Raw genomic sequence first — 20253 nt, 5'->3', positions numbered from 1 at the left:
GAGATTAACATTTAAATGAACAGTAGACTCTCTCCCTCTCCCTCCCTTTCTCTGAAATCAATAAAAAATATTTGAAAAAATAAAAATAAAAAAAATATTTAAAATATAAATGAACAGTAGACTCTGAGTAAAGCAGATTACCCTCCCTAATGTGGGTGGGCCTCCCACAATCAGTTGAAGGTCTTAATAGAAAAAAGACTGCCCCCCTCTGAGGAAGAGAGAATCCTGCCAGCTGACTGCCTTCGGCCTCCAGGGCAAACAACTCCTCCCTGGGGCCCTTGCCTGCCAGCCCGCCCTGCATATTCTGAATTTATAAGCCTTCCTAATTATATATATAAAATTCCCTTCCATTTCAGGATAAAAATGTTAAATCCTTAGCCAGCCACAGGGCTCTTAGCTCATCTACTGTTTTTGCACACGTTGGAGCAAGCAGCCTCCTGGGGGCAGATGGCCAGGACGCGGGGCCCTGGTGGGCGGAGCACGGGTGAGCCTTTGCTCTGAGTCGGTGCACAGCCTGGGCAACCACGCGGGGCAGCCCGGCGCCCGGGGGAGCCCCCCGCCCCTCCAGCCTGCTCTTTTCCGCCCCCCACTCCTGCCCCCCCCCCCCGGGGTCCCTGCAGCTCTCAGAGCCCGCGCTGCTCCTCTGCCTGTAGCGTGTGCTCGTCGGGTGCTGCCTGGTTCCCCCTCAAACCTCCCCAACGCCCCTGGCTCTGCCTCCCGCGCCGGGCTCGCCCCCCTCTCCGCGCCCCGGGCCCTGGCGCTGCCTTCACAGGCGTTATTGCAGCTGGATCACGGTCTGGGGAGGGAGGGGGCACCGGGGAATGAACCTGAACTGGTTTTTGAGCCAAGGAGCCCAGGGAAGCGGAGCGAAGGAATGAATGATGGGCGGGCACGTGGCCCGCAGCGCGCAGCGGCGGGAGGGCTGCGCCCAGGCCCGGGGAGGCGATGCCGGCTCGCCCGGCGCGCGGGAGCGGGGAGGGGGCCGCCTGCGCGGAGGGGCGCGGCGCCCCGAGTCCTCCCCCACCCCGGGGTCTCGGGAACGGAGCTGCCCCGCCAGGCCCGGCTGGAGCGAGCGGGCGAGGGCGGCGCGCGGTCGCAGAGGAGCCTCCTCCCGCCCCGGCCGCGGGAACCGGCTGCGCCAGGGGGATCCCTGGGGCGGGAGCCCGAAATCGGGCGGAGGAAGACAGCGTAGTCCCTGGAACCCGGGCCTCCGCGGGCCGCGCACCGCAGCTGGCACCCTCCCGCGCCGCGCGCGGCCCCGCCCGGCTCCGGGGTGGGGATCCCAAGCCCCCCTCCTGCGCCTCCCCCCCTCCTCCGCGCCTTGGTACGCCCCGGGGGACAGATGTCTTGGGATCTTTAGCATTTGGGATGCTGCAAATGCCGAAGTTAAAGGGAATACCTCCGGGGAGGGCGGGCCGGGAGGAGGCTGGGGGGGGAGGGACGGCGGCCTGGACACGCGGGTCCTGCGGCTGCGGGTCCTGACCCGGGCGCGCGGGCGCGGGCGCGCGGCGCCGCAGCTCCGGGGGACAGGTAAGGGGGAAGCGGGGGCCGCGGCCGGGCGCACCGGGGATCGGCCCCCGGACCCCCGCCCCCAACCTCAGCTTTAGCCGAGGGGGCCCTCCGGGGGGGGCTGGGGAAATTCGCCCGGGGGTGGGGTGGGGTGGGTATCCCGAGTTCCTACCCGAAATGCCTGTTCCAGCGCCTCCACCTTTCTCCTCGGACCTTCCCCGCGCTCCGGATCCCCGGCCAGGCTCCGGGAAGCCCGGGAGCAGCCAGACAAAAGGAGCCAAGTCCCGGCCGCCGGGATGCGGAGGGCGCGGTGGGGGAGGGGAGAGGGTGGACCGGACAAAGGGGCTTTTAAGGAAAGCCGGGGGGTCCGGTTTCAGGGCGCGTTTCGGGCTGGCGCGGGGCTCCCCGGGCCCAGCCGCGCCACCCTCGCCGGCTGGAGGCGAGCACCTTTCCCGGTGGGAAGGGAGGGGAGGGAAGATCTGTCTTCCCTCGGTCCAGGAGCCAGTCCCCACCCCCTCGGCCTCCGGCCCCGGGCCCTTTCCCTCTCGCTTTTTCCGCTGCGGGCGCCGCGCGCTGACCGCTGATTGTTAATTCATTCGGTGGAATCCCGGGCGCCCCCGACGGTCCTGGCTGGGGGCAGGGCGGGTGTGTGTGCGTGTGGAGGGTGGGACAGGCCTGGCTTTAAAGGACTTCAGTCTTGTGGATCAGAAGAAACTTGGGAAGGGAACTTAATTTTGGAGAGGGGAGGGCCCCCGGGTGTGGGAGGCTTTTCTGATTTCGGGGTTTCTCCTTAAGATGGGACAACGCTAGAGAGATGCGGTGTTTCTCCTTTCAGAGATCGGTGTCTAAGTTTTCTAATGGGATTCCAGGAAGCCGCGAGCCCTCACCAACGGCTGGGCCCGGGGACCGTGTTCTGGGTTGGGGGCCAGGCATCCGTGGGTCCCCTGATCTCTGAGACTGGCTGGGAGTGGGATGCTGAGCCCCAGGATCCCAGCCAGCCTCCCCGGGGATGCCCACATCTTCCTGGTATTTTGAGTGGAATGGCAGGCAGACCGAGATCCGGTGGGCCTGGGGGTCTTGGAGAGTCGGTTTGCCAGTCGGGCTCCAAAGCCCAGATTCTGCTGCGCCTGAGCTGGGGAACGCTGGCTGTGGACTCGTGGGGCGCAGGGGCCTTTGGACTCAGAGGCGAGGGGTTACCCGAAGGCCGGGCTCTTAAAGGGCACCAAAACCTCTGGGGGGAATTCACAGGGTTCGTGAGGGTAGATTAGCAGAAATGTAGCCCCCAGCTCTGCGGGGAGAGTCCACGGCGTACCTGTGACTTTGCCATTGATAGAATTCGAGCTGCGGCTGTAGCCGCCTTGAAATATGTCTACACTCATCACGGCTGTGAAATTACCCGTGGATGATCCTGTCTCACGTTAATGTAGAAGCACGTGTTTTACCGTGTGCCTTTCAGCATTCAGCACTGGATTTCAATAGAATTGGAGAGACTGCTGATTCTAGAAACTTCCATTCTCTCCCCACCTGGAGCTGGGGGATGGGCAAGGTGGGGGTGGGGAGACATCAATTATGCGCAAAGTCAACTGCTCTCTGTTTGACTTTGGGAGACTATGGCCAACCCATAGGGGGGTGGGAGGGCTGTTGTGTTTCCTGGGGGGGAAGGGCTTCGGGCGCCGGACCCAGGGCTGGCCCCTCGGGCTCAGCCTGGGGGTGGGGGGGAGATGGTCAGCCTGGAGGACTTGGGCTTGCGTTGTTTGGAGAGGGTGTGCAGGAATGTGAGGGTGAGCTGTGTGTGTGTGTGTGTGTGTGTGTGTGTGTGTGTGTGTGTGTGTGTGTGTGTTGGGCTGGTGGGGGAGGTCGAAGGGGAGGGGGCCAGGGGAGCCCTGTCGGGGACACAGCTCTGCTCCACTGGAGGTGCCTGATGGAGCCGACTTCGCCTTCCTCTCTGCTCTGGGGGACAGGGTGGAGGGATGCGGTGGGGGAGGGAAGCAATCCAGAGCGATGTTGAGGTGCTGGGATCCCAGGGAGGGGAGGCCAGGCCGTGGTGGAGACTCAGAGAGTGGGGGACAGGGAGGTGTGGGTTACAGGAGCGAAAGGGTCGGTCCACCCGGCGCCAGCAGAGCCAAACACTAGACACCGAGAATCGCAGTGAAGTGCTGGCTGCTGTACTGCTGAATGGCGGCACCCGGGAGAAGGGAGAGCCGGCGCTCGCTCCCGAGAAGGCCCGGATCCGCCCTCGATGGCTTGCGGGTTACTGATTAAATAGCCAAATCGGAGCTGTTTGCCCGAAGGCGAGGTCAGGGTGATGACTCATCACTCTGGGTCTCCAGCACCGTTCTGATGTTCTGCCTGGTTTCCTGGGAAAGTGACTAGGCTCTGGGTGCAACCTAACTCAGGTCACGATGTTATCTCTTCGCCTGCAGAGGTCCCGACCCTGGGACCACTAGTTAGGTCCGGGTACTGTTTTCTGCTGCCTGGGGGAAGGGGCGGGGGCGGGAGGGGGTGTTGCTGACTCTCCCGGGAAAGGCTTGGTCTCTGAGGCGTGGAGGGACACAGGATTTTTAGACGAAGGATTTAAAACTGAATTTAATCAAAGTCCTAAGGACCCTCGGTTTCAGGTGGTGGGTGAAGCCTGACTGAGCAGCCTTTCTCTGTTTTCCAGCCTTTAGCCCTTGCTTCCTGCGGTGGGAGCCCTGGAGGCTTCCTTTTTTTTTTTTAATCACCCGAGGTTATTTTTTCCATTGCTTTTCAGAGAGGGTGGAAGGGAGAGAGAGAGAAACATCCATGTGAGAGGCACACACATCGATTGGTTGCCTCCTGTACGTGCCTCCCAACCAGAGCCAGGGATCGAGCTTGCAGCCGAGGTACATGCCCTTGGCCGGAATCGAACTGGGACCCTTCATTCTGCAGGCCGAGGGTCTAACCACTGAGCCAGACTGGCCAGGGAAAGGCTTACTTTTTGTAGGAAACAAGTTCCATGTTGGTCTCTGGTCTCTCGTGTTTTGGGAGTGGGTTTAGGGCCCCGGGTCACAGTGGCCCTCCTGTGGAGTAGGGGACAGGACTGGGGTTCAGGTTGGTGCTCTGTGGACCCTCCCGAGGGACAGATGTAAAGAAGAAACAGGGAGGTGATGGCCTTGCTCATGGGGGGAGACATCTGGGATAAAAAGCAGGAACAGCCCTGGCCCGTGTGGCTCAGTTGGAGGGTCATCCCTCGCTCCCAAGGGTTGCCGGTCTGATTCCCCGTCAGGGCATGTGCCCGCGTTATGGGCTTGATATCTGGTCGGGGTTTGTATGGGAGGCAACCGATCAATGTTTCTCTTTTCCTTCCTCTCTAAAATCCATAAAAACACATCCTTGGGTAAGGATTTAAAAAAAAAAAAAAAGGGCGGGAATAGCCTGACCTTCTTGGGACCCCAGAGCCTTCCTGAGGTTTTTTATCTCGATTTGGGAGAGACAGAACTCAGGGGTAGGGAGAGTGGTGACCTGGCCTTGTTCGCGTGTGAGTTTCTTGCTGGTGCTCCCTGTGGACATTGGCCCTTCACCCTGCTTCTGGGGGCCTTGTGCACCTCGATTTCTGGAAAGGGAAACTGAGGTACTGGAGGGCAGTGACCATCTGAGGTAGGAGCCAGGGTCAAGGCAGGAGGGTGGTTGGGCCCCCCCAGGCCATGAAGCCGGGACCCCTGTTGCCTCCCTGTGGGGTTCCTCCCCGGGGAGCCCCCGCTCCCCTCTCCCCTGCAGCCCCCCGGAAGTGCAGAGGCCCTGGAGCAGCCAGGGCAGGTTCGTTCAGGGAGGGACTAGCTCACCTGCTCCTCCCTCTGACTCAAGTCACGACAAGTAACCTGGTTCCCCTGGCCCGGCAGCCTGGGAGGAGGGACAGGGAAGGAAGCCTGGGAGGGACCAGAGGCCAGGCTGTGGCGGGACCAGCGTGAGGACGGCAGGAGCCAGGGAGCCAGGTCCAAGACGGGAGCAGGAGGCCGCCCTGTGGCCGGGGAGACCCCAGGTGACCTGCAAGGTCTCTGGGCCCCCTGACCTGGGACCTGGGGCTGTTTCTGGACTCACACGCTGAAGCAGGTGAGGGTGGGGCGGGGTGGAGCGGGTCCTTGGGGCCTGGGAGCGGCCGGGCAGTGGCCAACAGCACCATCCCCTCCTCCTGCGGTCATTCCCTCCTCCTGTGGTCCATGGCCCAGGGTTGATGGGGGCACTGCTCAGCCCCAGTTAGGATCCTGTCCCTGTGTCCTGAGGCCTCATTTTCCACAGGAGGAGGGAAAAGCTGGACGGAGGCCCAGGACCTGGCTTCCGGGCACGTCCGAGAAGGAAGGACCCCAGAGACCTAAGGGGTTGCTCTGGGTCTCTCCCTCCCTCCACGCCCCTCTGCTCTCGGCCTTTCTCTGGGGACGTTGCAGGTGAACTGCTTCTTAGGGCCCAGGACTGGGACTGAGGGTCCGGAGGGAAGGGGATTCCCGTGTTGGAGAGGGGTGGGGCGTTCCCCAAACTGCCTGTATCTAAAAGCAGTGCCCAAAGCGCGGCAGGCTCCAGACCCCTGTCCTCCTGGGCGGAGGTGTCTCCGGGCCCGGTCCAAGGGCCTGGGTTCAGACGGGGCTGGGAGGGCCGTAGCCCCCCCTCTTATCTGCATTGAGCCTGTGAGGGAAGGAGGCCCCGAGAGGTGAGGTGACTCTCCCAGGGTAATACAGACTCGAATCTGGGCCCCCCAACTTGGAGCCCCCAGTGGGCTCAGCATCAGACTGGGACACCCGGAGGCATCCTTCTTGACCCAGTAACCTGGGGGGCAAGAGCTGGGGGCAAGGTTGCCCGGGCCTCCTGCTTAGCCCCCCATGTCCTTGGAACTGCCCACTCTGCCCCAGGCCACACAGCTTTCCAAGGAAGCTCCTTCCTGGTTAATAATTAATGAGTAAGTGTGACTAATTAATAGCTCCCTGCACCTTCCCCCTCCCTGCCCCGAGCTTGCGGAGACCACCTGGCTCTGGCCTTGGGGAGGGTCAGAGGCGGCTGGGCGGGCAGGAGGGCTGCCTGCCTACTCATCTCTCCTCTGTCCTGCCGTCTCCTCTCTAGGAGGACAAGGGGTTGGGGGGGATGCTCGGGGCAGAGGCGACTACCCTCCAGTGTCAGACCATGCCCACAGTCAGTCTCTGGGCAGGTTTGCAAAGGCCCTGGTAAGCTTGTTCCTTTTGGAATCTTGCCTCTAGCTGCCCCGGAGAGCTGCGGTCCCCAGTGTGGGTGTCGCTGTTTTGGTCGTAGCCCCTCTCCCACGTGCACTGTGATAAGTCTGTGTGTGTATATGTGTGTATGTGGGGGGCGGGGGGAGGTCTGGAAAAGCTCGCAGCACCTCTGGTCCTCTGGCTCCTCTCTCTGCCTTGCTTGGTGCTCGCTTTCTCCCCGGGGGCTGATGGAGGGGCAGCCCTCATGTCCCCTGTGTCCTGTGTCCCTGCCCTGGGGAGGCAGGATAAGCTCCAGACAGAAACTCGGAAGGACTGGACTTGTTGTTGCTCAAGGGGCTGACTCAGTGAGGAGGTGGCTGGGCTCCTTCCAGACCGCCCGCCCCACCCCTGCTTCACTCCAGCCGCAGAGGCCAGCTGGGCCCTGACCAGGGGTGTGGGTTTGGGGAGGAGAGGGGGCGGGTGTTGCTTCGCTGACGGGTGCCAGCTGGGCCAACATTCAGCTGGGACAGTACCTGAGCTACCTGAGCCACCCCTGCTCCCGAGTCCCCAGGCGGTAGAGGCGAGGCCGTCTTCCTGTCCCCAGGTGGCTTCTGCAGTCACACACCCCACCCCCGCCACTCCACACAACCCTGACACACTCCTGGGGCTCCCCCAGCTGTGGGGGACAGGGGATCCAGGCCGACTCCCTCTCGAGGGCTCCTGGGCATGGTTGGTGGCCCGGGTGTTGGTTCGGGGCCTTGGCACAGCTCTGGCACCTGCCTTGATGTGTATAACCTGGTTGGAGAGCAGGGCAGCCTGGGCGTGGGGGCCCGGGCCTTGGCCGAGCCACTTCTTGGAGTGTCCTCGCCCACTGGGGCGGCAGGATGGGCCTCGTGCCTCGAGGGTTCTCTGGCAGAGAACAATTAGCCCTGTCGGGACAGCCGTACCCCAGGCAGACCTTGTCCCCGCTCCGTCCTGGCCTGTTCTTTTCTTTTTGTTCTTTCCCTTACTGACCCGCTCCCCAGGGTCAGGGGTTCCCATGGCCGCCGCAGCTGTCCACCCCTTCGGGCCGAGAGGACTCTAGGGGAAGGAGGCAGCAGGGGGCTGGGTGTGCCGGTGGGACCCACAGAGCCTCCGCTCTGCACCCCTGCGCTGAGAAACCCCCACCTGTCCCAGAAGCACTCTCCTCGCCGCCAGGACCCCGCCCTCAAGTCTGACTCTTAAGCTCTGTTTGGGACCAAAGGGGTTTACACGGAGCTTGTTCTGTTACTGCCTCTTAGAAGCTGGGGAAACTCCAGGCCGCCTACGCGCCCCGGCCCAGGCTGGGAAGGGTGCCCCGCCTCCCCGCTGTGCGCCCCCTCCCAGGAATCCACCATGGAGAGTAAGGATGAGGCCAGTGACACAGACAGCGGTGTCATCCTGCAGTCTGGTGAGTGGCTCAGGGAGTCTGAGTCCCCAGCCCCGGGCTGGCCAGGCAGAGATGCTCAGGGACTGGGGGTGGGGGCGGGGGCGGGTGCTGGGAGAGCAGGACAATTTTCTTGCTGGAGGAGCTTGGTCTGGAGTCTGATCCTATCTGGAGCTGGTGTCTGCAACTTCTGTGCTAACGGTCACTCGGTTGAAAAATCGCCCCCGGCTGGTGAAAAGGTCCTGCTTGTGGGCCTAGGATGAGAGAGGCCGAGAGAGAAGAGGCGTGCATGTGTGTGTGCATGTGTGTACGTGTGCATGGACACGCTTCCCTGCGAGTGGTCAAGACGATCTGATCTGCCGGAGGCTTCCCTGAGCGCGTGCCCACCCTCCGCCCCCAGGACCCGACAGCCCGGTGTCCCCGCTGAAGGAGATGAAGGAGCTGACCTACGCTGTGCGCAAGCAGCAGCGGGCCCTGGAGGAGCGCCTGGAGGCCTGCCTGGAGGAACTGCGGAGGCTCTGCCTGCGGGAGGCGGTGAGAACCACGGGCCCCTCGGCACACCCGCACTTGGGGTTCATCCGAGGACCCCTGGAGACACATTTTGGGATATTGGGGCTGAGGGAAGGGGGAGTTTTGACGGTCAGACGGGGGCCTAGGGCTGCAGAGGGACTGGGCAGACCGAGGTGTGCCGCCAGCTCTGGAGGAGGCAAGAGAGGAAGCTCGAAGGGGGAGGGCAGAGGATGCCAGTGAGACCACTGTGGAGACGGGCTGGGGTGGTGGGTGGGCAGTGCCGGCCAGGGACAGGCTCCTCTTGGTCGGCCCCAGGCTGGGCAAGTGGAGAGGGGCCTGGATTGACCTCGCTTTCCCTGCAGGAGCTGACGGGCGTCCTGCCAGCCGAGTACCCCCTCAAACCAGGGGAGAAGGCCCCCAAGGTGCGCCGCAGGGTCGGAGCAGCGTATAAGCTGGACGAGCAGGCCTTGCACGGAGAGGTGAGGAAGTTGGGGTGGCCGCCCCTCGGTCCCCAGAGGTGGGTCCCTGAGCCTGGACCGCACACCTGGAGGAGGAAGGGGGCAGTGTCCCTCCCCTGCGCTCGGCAGCCTCCACCCGTCACTCCCATAAGGGCGCTGGGCTCCCCGTGGACGAGGGGCGCCCATGAGGTGTGGCCCTGGTGGCCATGGGGAAGGTGTGTCACCCCAGGAGGCAAGGCAGCTGGGAGCTCCCGGGAGAACTTGGGCTCGGTCCCCGGTGGGCAGATCAGTTAAGAGCTTAACCACCAGCCCAGAGAGGCAGCGGCCTGTTCAGACAGGTTGCTCCGGCCCTAGGGACGGTCCTCCTCCCCCTAAAAAGGTTGGGGGAGTGGCCCAGTCCTCCTAGGAGCCCTTCCCTTAGGTGTGAGCAGTGAAGTGGCCCAGTCCTCCTAGGAGCCCTTCCCTTAGGTGTGAGCAGTGACATTTTCCCCTGGGCTCACCTGCCCAACCCTTCGGGGTCAGGAGGGAAAGTGTCCCACTTTGGTTTCCACCTGCCTGGCTCGGCAGGTTGGTGGGTGGGTCCCGGGCCCGGGGACAACAGACTAGCTCCTGGACACCTCCCGGCTCTCTGCCCCGCACAGTGGCCCAGGGCCAGCACCCAGAGCACCGGTTGGGGCTGTTCTCTGTGTCCCCAGGCCCCCCCCCCCCCCACCGGCCTCCTGCCTCCAAGCTCACCCCACCCACCCACCCCTGCAGGACCCCCTGAGCAGCCTGGAGCAGGAGCTGGCCCTGCAGCTGCAGATCGCAGAGGCCTCGAGGCGCCTGAGCCGCGAGGAGAAGCTGAGCCGCCAGGCCCGGCGGCAGCGGAAGCACGCCATGCTGCGGGAGGAGGAGAAGCTGCGGGCGCTGGAGCGCTGCCTGGGCGAGCAGCGGCGCCACCGGAGCTCCCTGCCCACCGCCGCCCTGCCCCTGGGCCGAGGTACGTCTGTGTCCCGGTCCTTGGTCTCTTTGAGCTCCGGCGGGATGCGGGGCGGTCACCACTGCGCTGGTCTTCGCTGAGCTGGGCCTGCGTGCACCCCAAGGTGACCCTCTGCCACCCACAAGCCTCAGGGGGACTCTGTCATCAGCTCCTTAGAGAGCATTCCCCTCCCTCTGTATACGTTTCTAAACCCACTGCCCCCCACCCTGAAAACTTGGACAGAAGGCGGCCCCTGGGCTGGCCTCGAGCTCATTCCGAGGGTTCCTCACCCGCAGGTGTCCGGTCACCTGCATGCCCTCTGGGCCCTCAGGGAGACGCCTTATCTGGTCAGGTCCTGTGAGCCGAGGCAGATGCCCCCGGCCTGAGAGAGGCCGCCCAGGGCCTGCATTGCTCTGCAGAGCCGCCCACTGCATGGTTTTGGGGCTGCTTCTGGGGCTGTTCAGATTGAAATCAGCCCGGCCAGTGCCCCGACCCCAACCCCTTTTCTAGAACCATCTGGCCAACAGTGCATCCCTTCCCCTTGTCCAGCGTGTCCCCGAGCCCCATGGCCTAGGGGCCGGTGATTGTGGGGCACCTGGGGAGTTGCCTGGGCCCAGGAGCAGCCATCAGTTGTATTGGTGAAGCCACCTGGGTTACCTTCTAATACGTGGGTCTGGGACCTCGGGTGTGAGTGCCCCTCCCCACCCCCCAACCCAAACCCAGCTTGTCGGGTTCAATTCACAGACCTCCCTGACAAGGGCGTCATGCCCTTGGTGGCCCCTCCCCCTGGCCTCTCATGGGTTCCAGACCTCCCTTAGGTGAGGGGACTGGAGGAGGGGTTGGCGGTGGCCCTGGGGCAGAATTGGATTCTAGGCCTGGTAGGGGTGAGAGATTGTCAGCTGCTCCTACCCCTCAGGCTCCTACCCTGGCCCCCCTGCTTGAGGACTGGCTCTTTGGCGAGGCTCTCCAGGCTGGGACCTTGTGTGGAACCTGAAAGCTCTTCCTGGTCCCCTGTATCGTGGCCCATGCCTGGGGGTGTGACAATCACAGTGCAGGTCTCAGGAGTCCCCGCACCTCCATGGCATCTCTGGTTTAGGGTAGGAAGGGTGTGACCGGACACCTCCTAGGTCACCTCCAGCAGCCAGGAGCAGAGGCCGTGGGAGGAGGCTGACCCAGTAGACACAGGAGATGGGCAGTGGCCCAGGCTCAGGTGGTCAGACCTCTCTGTTTCGAAGGGCTCTGGCCGGCACAAGGACACTGCTGACTCCAGGGCTCCCTCCACTCCTACCAGGAACCCCAGGACTTGATGGCCCCCCACAGGCACTACAGAGTCCAGCATGACAGTCCCTAAGGGTGCCCTGCTCTGAGCAGGCAGGAGCCCCGGGGAGGGAGAAGGCCTGTCCCGGTTTGGCTCGGCCCCTCCTGGGTCCTCAGCAGCCTCCCTCCCACAGGTCCATGGTTGCTGGGGTGGTGGAGGGTTTGGGGGTGTCCCTCAGCTGCCACCATGGACACCGATGCTGCTGCTGGTTGGGAGTGGGAAGCAGGCCGGACATGCCCGGGGCTCTGGCTAACGCTGTGGGGGAGGCAAGAGGTTCTAGAACCTTCTCGGGCTACAGAGGAGAAATGGGCGGAGAGACTGATTGACCTCGGTGACCCAGGCGAGAAGGGCCCGCAGCACACACCTCCCCTCCGGGTCAGGGGCACCCAGGGTGCCTGCTCTCCTGGGAGGAGGGGGTAGTGAGGGGCTAGGAATTAGGAGCTTGAAAGGTGTTTTGAATGAGGAAACAGATAAACCAAAAAAGAAAATAGCCACCCCGTGCCCTTGGCGGCTTTATAACACCCACCTGGGGCCGTGATTAAGCAGGGAGACAGGTGAGAGTAATTAGTGCTCTGCAGGAGGCGGGGAACTAATTGACCGCGGTGACCCAGGCGAGAGCGGCCGCAGCGCACACCTGGTACCAATAGCGCGGCCTCTGGACGTGGTCTCTATCTGCACCGTCCAACGTGGTGGCCACAGGCCACGTGGGGCTCGGGCACGTGAGAGGTGCCACGTGTCACCAAGGAACTGAGCTTATTTGATTTCACTTGAATTAAAATAGCAACACATGGCTTGTGGCTGCCGTGTTAGTGTGCAGTCCCAGAGTTTCTTCAGCCTGACATTTGCGAAAAATAGGAACCTTTATTCTCTGGATTTTTGTAAAAGAGCGGAGGCTGGGGACCAGGATTCAGTAAGAGGGTGTCTCCTCCGTTGAAACCAGAGCAAAGGCCTGCCGAGGAGAGTGTGGGCCTTTCCGGCCCTTCCCCCTTGCCAGGAAACCAACCGCAGAAAGCCCTGGCTTTTTCTGACAGATGGGGAAACTGAGGCCTGCAGCGTTGAAACAACTTATTCATGGTTGCAGAACTAACAGTAGAACCAGGATGAAAATCTGGCTTTTTTTTTTTTCTATTTCCAAGGGATAAATTCACACCCAGTACAATGTTGAGCACACAGCTGGCATTTCCTGATAAGGCTCCCTTGGGGGGGGCGGGGCTGGGCCAGGCCTGGGCTGCTCCCGATGTACGTGTGTTGGGTTCCTCACCTCTCTTTCCCCCCTTTGCTCTCCCAGATCTCAGTGCCTCCGATGACAGCTCCCTGTCCGATGGGCTGCTCCTGGAGGAAGGTGAGAGGGGCCGTGTAGGGCGACTGTTAGGGCCAAGCCCCTTGGGGCTCCGGCAGAGTCTATTGGTGAGGACTTCAGGGAACGTGGGGACGTGCTGGCCCCTTTCAGATCCAGATGCTCAATCATTTTGACAGGAAAGGGAAGGGTGGGTGTCTGCGGAGCCCCAGGCCTCCCCACCTCTGTCCTGCACCTTCCTTTTGATATGCACCTGCCAGAGCCAAAGAGCCCTCTGGCCACAGTCGCTGCTCTTAGTGAGAAGAGGGTTACAGGAAACATAAGTCCTAGATTGAGAACCCTGGTTACAAACCCCAAGGATGCTGGGGGTTCAAGGTGACCAAGAAGGTGTGCAGCCCTGCCCAGGGGAGTGCCAAAGCCAATAAGGAAACAGTGCACGTGGGCACGGCGGGAGCAAGAAAAACAGGTAGACGGTTCCCTGCACACACGGCACTGGGAGCAAAGGTTAGACGTGGAGCGATGTGAGCCAAGGAGAGTCAATCTAGGGAGGCTTCTTGAAGGAGGCAGGTTGAGAATAGGGCTGTGAGGGAGGGGTTAAGCCTCAAAGGAAAAAAGTAATTTTTTTAAAACCTTTTTTAAAAACGTTTTTATTGATTTCAGAGAGAGGAAGGGAGAGGGAGAGAGAAACATCAGTGATGAGTCATTGATCGGCTGCCACCTGCAAACCCCCAATGGCGATCGAGCCCACAACCCGGGCATGTGCCCTGACCTGGAATTGAACCGTGACCTCCTGGTTCATAGGTCGATGCTCAACTGCTGAGCCACGCCGGCTGGGTAGAAGTCACTTATTTTTAATTTTTAAATATTTTAATGGTCTCATAACTCTTTAATCCATGTATAGTGTGTGTGTGTGTGAAACAAGATGAGGCTATAAATTGGCACTTTATTTTTTTAATGTATCTTTATTGTTGAAAGTATTACAGATGCCCCCCTTTTTCCCCCATTGACTCCCTGCACCCCAAGAAGTCACTTTTGAATGTCTGGGCCTAGGGCCATGGCCAGGCACAGCCGGACAAGCAGCAGTGGGAGGGCGGGCGGGTCTCGCGACAGCCGGTCCTGTTGGGCTGGCTCCCCAGTCGCTGTCTTCACAGGGTTCTTTCCTCCCGCAGAGGAAGCCCAGGTGCCCAAGCCTGGCCCAGGGTCCTCGCCCCCGAGCCTGGAGGGGCTGCAGCCCGCAGCACCCGAGACAGGGGTCCTGGACCGGGCCCCCATCCAGAACGGCCCCTGGAAGGAGACCAGCCTGGACCAGCCCTACGAGAAGCCCGGGAAGACTTCTGACCCCAGTAGCGAGTCTAGGTCAGGGCGGGGAAGGAGGAGGCGGGGCTGGGAGCAGTGGTCTGCTAGGGGATTGCCCTTGTCCCCGGCTGTGTGCGGGTGGGATTCGGGGCCCCATTTCTTGGCACAACGTGAACCCCGAATGGCCCTGACCCACCTTCAATCCTTTTGCAGCAGCCCGGCCACTACGCCGCAGGACGGGCCCAGCACCTCCAGCCCCTGGCTGCTGGAGCCTGCCTCCTACCATGTGGTCCCCACCTGCAGCGTCCCTGGCCCGCGGCAGGGACGGACCAGCGCCCCCACTACCCCCGACATGCAGGGCAGGAGGGGCCAGTCGCAGTCTCTGAGGTAAAGGAGGGGCCATCCCAGAGACGCAGGGTGGGGGCCCCTAGATACAGCCGGGCACCTGTGGGTGGCATGTGGCCAGTACCTTCTTGGGGCCCCTCTCAATAGAGGCTGGGCCAAGCCAGGGAAGCCAGAGGCGACTCTTCTGCGAGGGCTTTTGCTCCCAAAGACTCCAGTTTTGTCGTCTGCACAAGTCTCCTCCCCCACCATGGCCGTGTGGCCACAGAATGTGGGTGTCGGTGGGCCCACAATCGCCTTTGACTATTTCGTGATCAGTCCCTGCCTGGCCTCTGTCCCCACCCCCCAGACTCAGGATGCCTGTGTTCCCCTTCCCCCAGGATGGACTCCTTCCGGGCAGGTCCCCGCCGACGCCCCACACACTACACGGTGACTGTGCCCAGCTCCTGCTGGCCCCCGAGTGGACCCCCGCGGCCGCCCCATGCCCCCCCCTCCTGCTCCGAGGACAGTGGCTCCGACGGCTCCAGCGTGTCCCACGCCACCTCACTAGGCAGCAGCAGCCCCGACATCTGCGCTCTGCGGCCGCTCTCGCCGACCAGGGCGCCCGGCCACCGCGGGGCCTGGGGCCCAGCCGCCCCCCGCCCGTCGCTCCTGCTGCCCCCTGGGTCCTTCCCGGGCGGGCGGTACGTGCTGGTGACTGAGGGCTGCCTGCCGCCGGGCGGCGAGCTGGACCTGGCGGCCCGCGAGGAGGAGGAGCTGGCCCTTCGTCTCCAGCAGCTCCAGCAGCTCCAGCAGCACCTGCGCCCCCGAGGCCGCCTGGCGCGCGCGCCTTCCCTCAAGGACAGCTCCGCGGCCCGCGCGCTCTGCAGGGCGGCCGTGACCCAGGAGCTGCAGTCCTGGCACGAGCGTGTCCGCCTGCGGAGCGCGCGCCCCCACTCGCTGGACCGCCAGGGGGCCTTCCGCGTGCGCAGTCTGCCCCCCGGGCACACCCTGGGGCCCCGAGCACAGGTGAGGGTGAGACACGGGTGAGGGTCCCTGGGCCTCCCAGCTAGAGACTGGCTGCCAGACCTGCAGGTCTGAGAGTAGAGTGACATATACCAGCAGCCTGGTGGCCGGGTGATCCCCAGCTGGTAGGAACGGGCCCCCCTCTTGGCTCAGGAAGGCACCCCGGACTCCCCAGGGGCACCTCCTAACCTTGCCCGTGTGTCCAGCTCGAGAGCACAGGCCCACATACGCTGGAGGAGATGGTCCCCTCCTAGAGCTGACACCTCGTCACAGGTCCTGCCCACATTAACCCCTCAAATTTCCTGACGTGAGGGGGCAGGACAGAGGGGGGTGGGGAAAAGTGTTTGCAGAAGCCAGAGCCTGTGGCTGCCTGTCGGTGGGTGGCCTCCCTGACACTCCTGCACTCTGCCAAGCTGACAAGTGGTTGAGTGCAAGGACCCTAAGGTAGAGTGTCCGGGTTCAAATCCCAGCCCTGCTACTTACGGGTGATGTGATGGGCAGGTGGGTCAACTCCCCCGAGCCTCTCACTCCCTCTAAAATGGGAGAACTTGTATCACAGACCCTCAAGGACTTTCCGTGAGTTCATGTGTGTGAGGCGATTAGAGGGATGCGTAGAAAGTACCGGACAGCTGATGTTAGACCAGGTGGGCAGCTGGTAGGGTGAGCACCCTGGCCTGTGGTGTAGGGGTGGCCACCTGGATTCTATGGCCCGGTTTTTTTTCATTCTGGAAGTGGAGCTAGCACCCATGGGTGCGTTCTCTGTCTCCCCCGCCCCTCCTACCGAAAGCTCTGCAGGGGGCGAACTCCAGAAGTGACCAGCAGGTGGCCGCTTTGAGACCCTAGATGCCCGCAGGCCCAGCTGGACGTCCCTCCTGCCTCCACCACTTCTCTGGCTGCAGCCGGCTTCTGGGCCTGGCAGCACCTGGCCCCAGTCCCAGCCGCACCCTCCCCCTTTCCCTTCCTGCGAGCTTGGGCCTGTCCTTGGCCCAGGCTCATCCCATCCCAACCTGTCAGACAGGGAGGGTGGTGAGAAGTGAGCCCAGGAAAGGGCGGGTAGGAGGTCAGGGTGCCGGTCACACCCCAAAGATTGTTGGAGCGGAAAGAGGGCCGAGGGCAATCCCTGGGGGACAGATGGCTCCCTGGGCAGGCAGGGGCTGGGTCCTTATTGATCCTACTGACTGGGGCCACTGCCTGTAGGATCTGTAAGGACAAGAGTGGCACACCTGAGGGTGCTGCGTGGACACTTCTGCCCGATCTGCTCACCCGCCTCACCTTTGTTTCTGACCCTGGCAGGTGCCCACGGTGTGCGTGCTCCGCAGATCGCCCGAGGGGGCCCCTGTGCAAGTCTTCGTACCTGAGAACGGAGAGATCATCAGCCAGGTGTAGCTACGGCCAGGTGTGCCCTGTGCTCCACGTGCTGTTCCTGGCGGGGCTGAGACCCCTACCTCCTGTGCCTTCTGTAGCTCCCGTGTCCCCATCGCGGGTCGATGACCTGGAGCTGAGACTTTTTTTTTTTTTAACACCAGTTTTTGTTCAAAAGTCCTGAGGATTTTTATGTCACTTGTCCTCAAGACCCCTGTCACGTGGTGATGCTTTATTCCTTGGAGACTGGCCCCCTGGACCCGAGGCCTCATTTGTCTGCCCGACAGTGTGTCTCCCTATGCAAGAAAAGTGGGGGTACCCAGAGGCAGACGGGGCCACGGCAGGTCCCCAAATGCTCGCCCTCTGATTCTGAGGACATCTGTGGAGAACAGCCTGGCCCTCCTGGCCCCTGTGGCTTGTGGACACCCTCCTCCCCCGTTTCCCAGCTCTCTGGGTACTGTGGGGTGCCAGGCTGGGGAGCCTCCCCCTCTCCAATGTGCTCTGTGATGCACACACCTAGTGAGGGGTACAGAACTGTCCCAGTGGAGGACTGCCTTCCTGGCCCCTGAATCCCGTGCAGCGCCCCAGTCTCTGTTTGCTCTCGGGGCCTGCGGGCTCCCAGCATCTCCTCACCTCTGACCCTTGAGTGTGAGGCTTCATTGCAGCATCAGGAGCCCCGGTGGGGGGCCAGCTCAACCTGTGACCACCGCCTCTGGGCATTATCGCGCTAAAAATTAATATTACACAAGTATGTTAGAGAGGCAGCACCTCTGTGCATGCTCTCGGGCCAGGCTGGGCCACAGTCCTTCCACTCCCCACGCAGCCCTGCTTCCCCTCTGAGAATGGACTTCCATGCAACGGACAAGCCTTTATTTTTACGAACGGGGGAGTGACCGTCATGAAGGGTGTTGATGGATTGTCCAGCTGCGGAGAGCTGAGCAGGCCTGGAGCTGCTGGGCTGATACCATCAGGTGGTCCCTGGCCTATCCCGAGGCCTCTGCTGCTGGGCGCGGTACCCAGGTGGGGATCCTGCTTCAAGGAGACAGGCACTGAGCCGAGGCCTGGAGGGAACCGGGAACGCCAGGTTCTGATTTTGCGCACGCAGACCCTTCTCTGCGTTCCCTGGACTTGGTCAGCGACTACAAATCCAGCTGAAGGCTCCAAGAAATGGATGCCTGGCCCGAAAGAGGCCCCGCTCTCCCCACTGGGCGGAGAGCGGTGTTGTAGGCCGCACAGGGGTGCGGCGGGCAGAGCCCAGGCCGCCCGGCGGAGGAATCGGGGAGGGGCAGCACCTGCATGTTCGAATGTCCCACTTTGGATGCTGTTCTTGTTTGGTTTGTCTCTGAGCCCCTCTCCCCAGGCCCGGCCACCCCCCTCCCGGCGTCCTCGGGGGTGTGGAGCCAGGAGAGGGCCGAGCGCCCCACCCTTCCACACACACCCGAGCGTCCTTTATGTTAACTTATTGGTCCGTACGATGCCCGGCCATGTCCTCGGCTGTGGCGCTGCACCTGTGTGGGTTTTAGTGCCAAATACGTCAATAAAGTCTGGTTTTTGTGATCAGCTGAGCTGACTGTGGCCGAAGGGTTCTTTTGTGCCGAAAATCTCTGCCCGGTCCCCAGGGTGCTGCCCCAGGGTGGCCTGGCCTCTCCGGTCCGTCTGGCCAGGCCCTGGGGAGCGGGTGGCTGGACAGGGTGGAAACAGGTCTCCCAAGCTCGGAACTGGGCTCCGGGAGTCACTGCCCCAAGGACGGGGACTTGGTGGCAGCCTCAGGAGGCCTGCCAGGCGGGGCTAGGCGGTAGTCAGTCGTGGGCCTGGCCGGTCCAGGACCACCTGCTGCCCAGAGGGGAGGCTCTGGTGGGAACGCCCCGTCTCCAACGCCCGACAAGTGGGAATTTCCTTGGAGTGGCGTTGGGGGAGGGGGATCTCTCCGTCCTGCAGGGGTCACTGCAGCACCCGGGCACAGCGCCCCCTGGAGCCCATCCCAGGAGGAACACATGCCTGGATCTGAGGTGCCAGCGTTTCAGGTTTGGGGGCTCTGCCTGTCCCCTCCCCAGCCAAGGAAGATGCAGGGCGGGGCAGGCAGACAGCTGCGGGCTGGGCAGTTCCAGTCTCACCCCTGGTTCTCGGCCCTGGGGACCGTGGGCCCCGGCGGCTTCGGGGCCTGGCTCGCTGAGGCCCGGGGTCTCCATTCTGGGTGGAGGGGGCTGGGAGGGGACCCAGCACCGGGGGTCTCTCAGGCCCACACATCTCTCAGTCCAACTGGGTTGTGGGTGACGCGGCTCTGGGTTAGGTACTTGAGACAATTGCGATGACCTGGGCCCAAAGTGTCCGGGAGTCCTGGGGGGCGGCCTGCCTGAGGGGCAGCTTCCCAGGCATAGGTCAGACTGAGACCAGCTCAGAGGAGGGTGGAAAAGAGAAGCCGGGGGACCCCATTCGAGGTGCATCTAAGGGAAGCTAGTCTGGGGACCCCGAGTGCAGGGCGGGGAGAGCGGGTCAGGCAGGAACTCCCGGTCCAGTGCCATTTCCCTGGGCCGTGTCTGGGAAGACAGGCCTGAGGGGGCCCCTCTCATGGGGCAGACTGGGATTAGGAATTTGGGGAGCAGGGTGGGGGCAGAAGCCTTTACAGAGGGCTTTAGGACCTCAGCAGCGACCCCCAGGGGCAGAGGGGTGGACACTGGAGAGTCACTTCTGAGCCTGAGATGTCCCCCACACAGGGAGCGCCCCGAATGGAAGAGCCCTGGGAAGTCAGGGTGTCCCGTACATTCCCACAGGGAGGGGCAGGGAAGCCGGTGACGTGACCCCACCCGGGCACTGCTCAGCCGATTCCCTTTCTCCTACAGGACCAGGGCCCACCTTCTGCATCTTCACCCCAACACTGGACAAGCTGAGTCCCCAGGAAGAAGCAAGTCGCCTGGCCGGGTTCCCATTGTCCTTGGAAGCTGCAGCCCACTGCCCCTCGCGCACAGATGAACCCAAACTCCAACAGACAGAGACCAAACAAACTGACCATCACACAGTTCACTAGGCATGTCTCTTGGAAGCCCAACCTGACGGGTGAGCCGTGGGCCCGGCCGTGTCTCAGCTTGTGGCAGCCGCTTGGGGGGGATGGCAATCGCCCAGCCCTCCCTGGAGATGTCCCCGATGGGCACGGGTCCGTCCACACCAACTGTCCCATTCCCAGCTCTAGTCTCTACACACCTGCCCCTTTTGAGACCTGGTTGCATAAGAAGCCAGGAGCTGGGGGCTCTGAGTGAAACCCCGCCCAGCTGACCACCGTCCAGGGGACTCAGGCCCATAACTCCCAAATCAGTGTCTGCACTCCCTGGCCCAGCCTGGAGCGGAAAACCTCTTACACTGGTCCTGGCATAATTGCCTTTCCACGGAGGCTCCTGAGGTCCACAGTGGGCGGTGGGCCTGGGGGAAGCTGGTTCTCCGGGCAGGGAACCCACCCCCCAGACCCTGCTGGTTCCTGGGCCTCCTTGGCAGAGGGCTGGGGAGGGTGGCTCTGCTTCCCGCCGCCTCAGGGAATCGGCCAAGCCCCTCCCGACCACATCCCGTTGCAGGGTTGCGCCAATCAGAGAGAGAAGCCTACCAGCTCATCCTGGAGTTTCTAGACCAAGACGAAATGGTAAGGACA

The 20253-nt window shown here is 62.6% G+C and overlaps 1 protein-coding gene across 4 annotated transcripts; it reads left to right on the top strand.

Moving 5' to 3' along the window:
- Positions 1-1475: 1475 nt before the first annotated feature.
- On the top strand, positions 1476-18181 carry INAVA (innate immunity activator). Of its 4 annotated transcripts, none has more exons than XM_081124189.1 (10): positions 5199-5580; positions 7946-8094; positions 8471-8604; positions 8943-9059; positions 9795-10017; positions 12603-12656; positions 13781-13967; positions 14121-14294; positions 14630-15257; positions 16548-18181. In XM_081124189.1, exons 2-10 carry the CDS (start codon positions 8040-8042, stop codon positions 16638-16640), a joined length of 1665 nt encoding a protein of 554 aa, XP_080980315.1. In that variant the 5' UTR covers positions 5199-5580; positions 7946-8039; the 3' UTR covers positions 16641-18181. The 4 variants fall into 4 exon arrangements, with proteins under 4 accessions (XP_080980317.1, XP_080980315.1, XP_080980318.1 ...); XM_081124190.1 differs by lacking the exon at positions 5199-5580 and adding an exon at positions 7190-7269; XM_081124191.1 differs by lacking the exons at positions 5199-5580; positions 7946-8094 and adding an exon at positions 1476-1530.
- The last annotated feature ends 2072 nt before the right edge of the window (positions 18182-20253 follow it).

Source organism: Miniopterus schreibersii, assembly GCF_964146895.1.
Source record: "Miniopterus schreibersii genome assembly, chromosome: 21".
NCBI lineage: Eukaryota > Metazoa > Chordata > Mammalia > Chiroptera > Miniopteridae > Miniopterus > Miniopterus schreibersii.
This window is presented reverse-complemented; position numbering and strand designations above follow the sequence as displayed.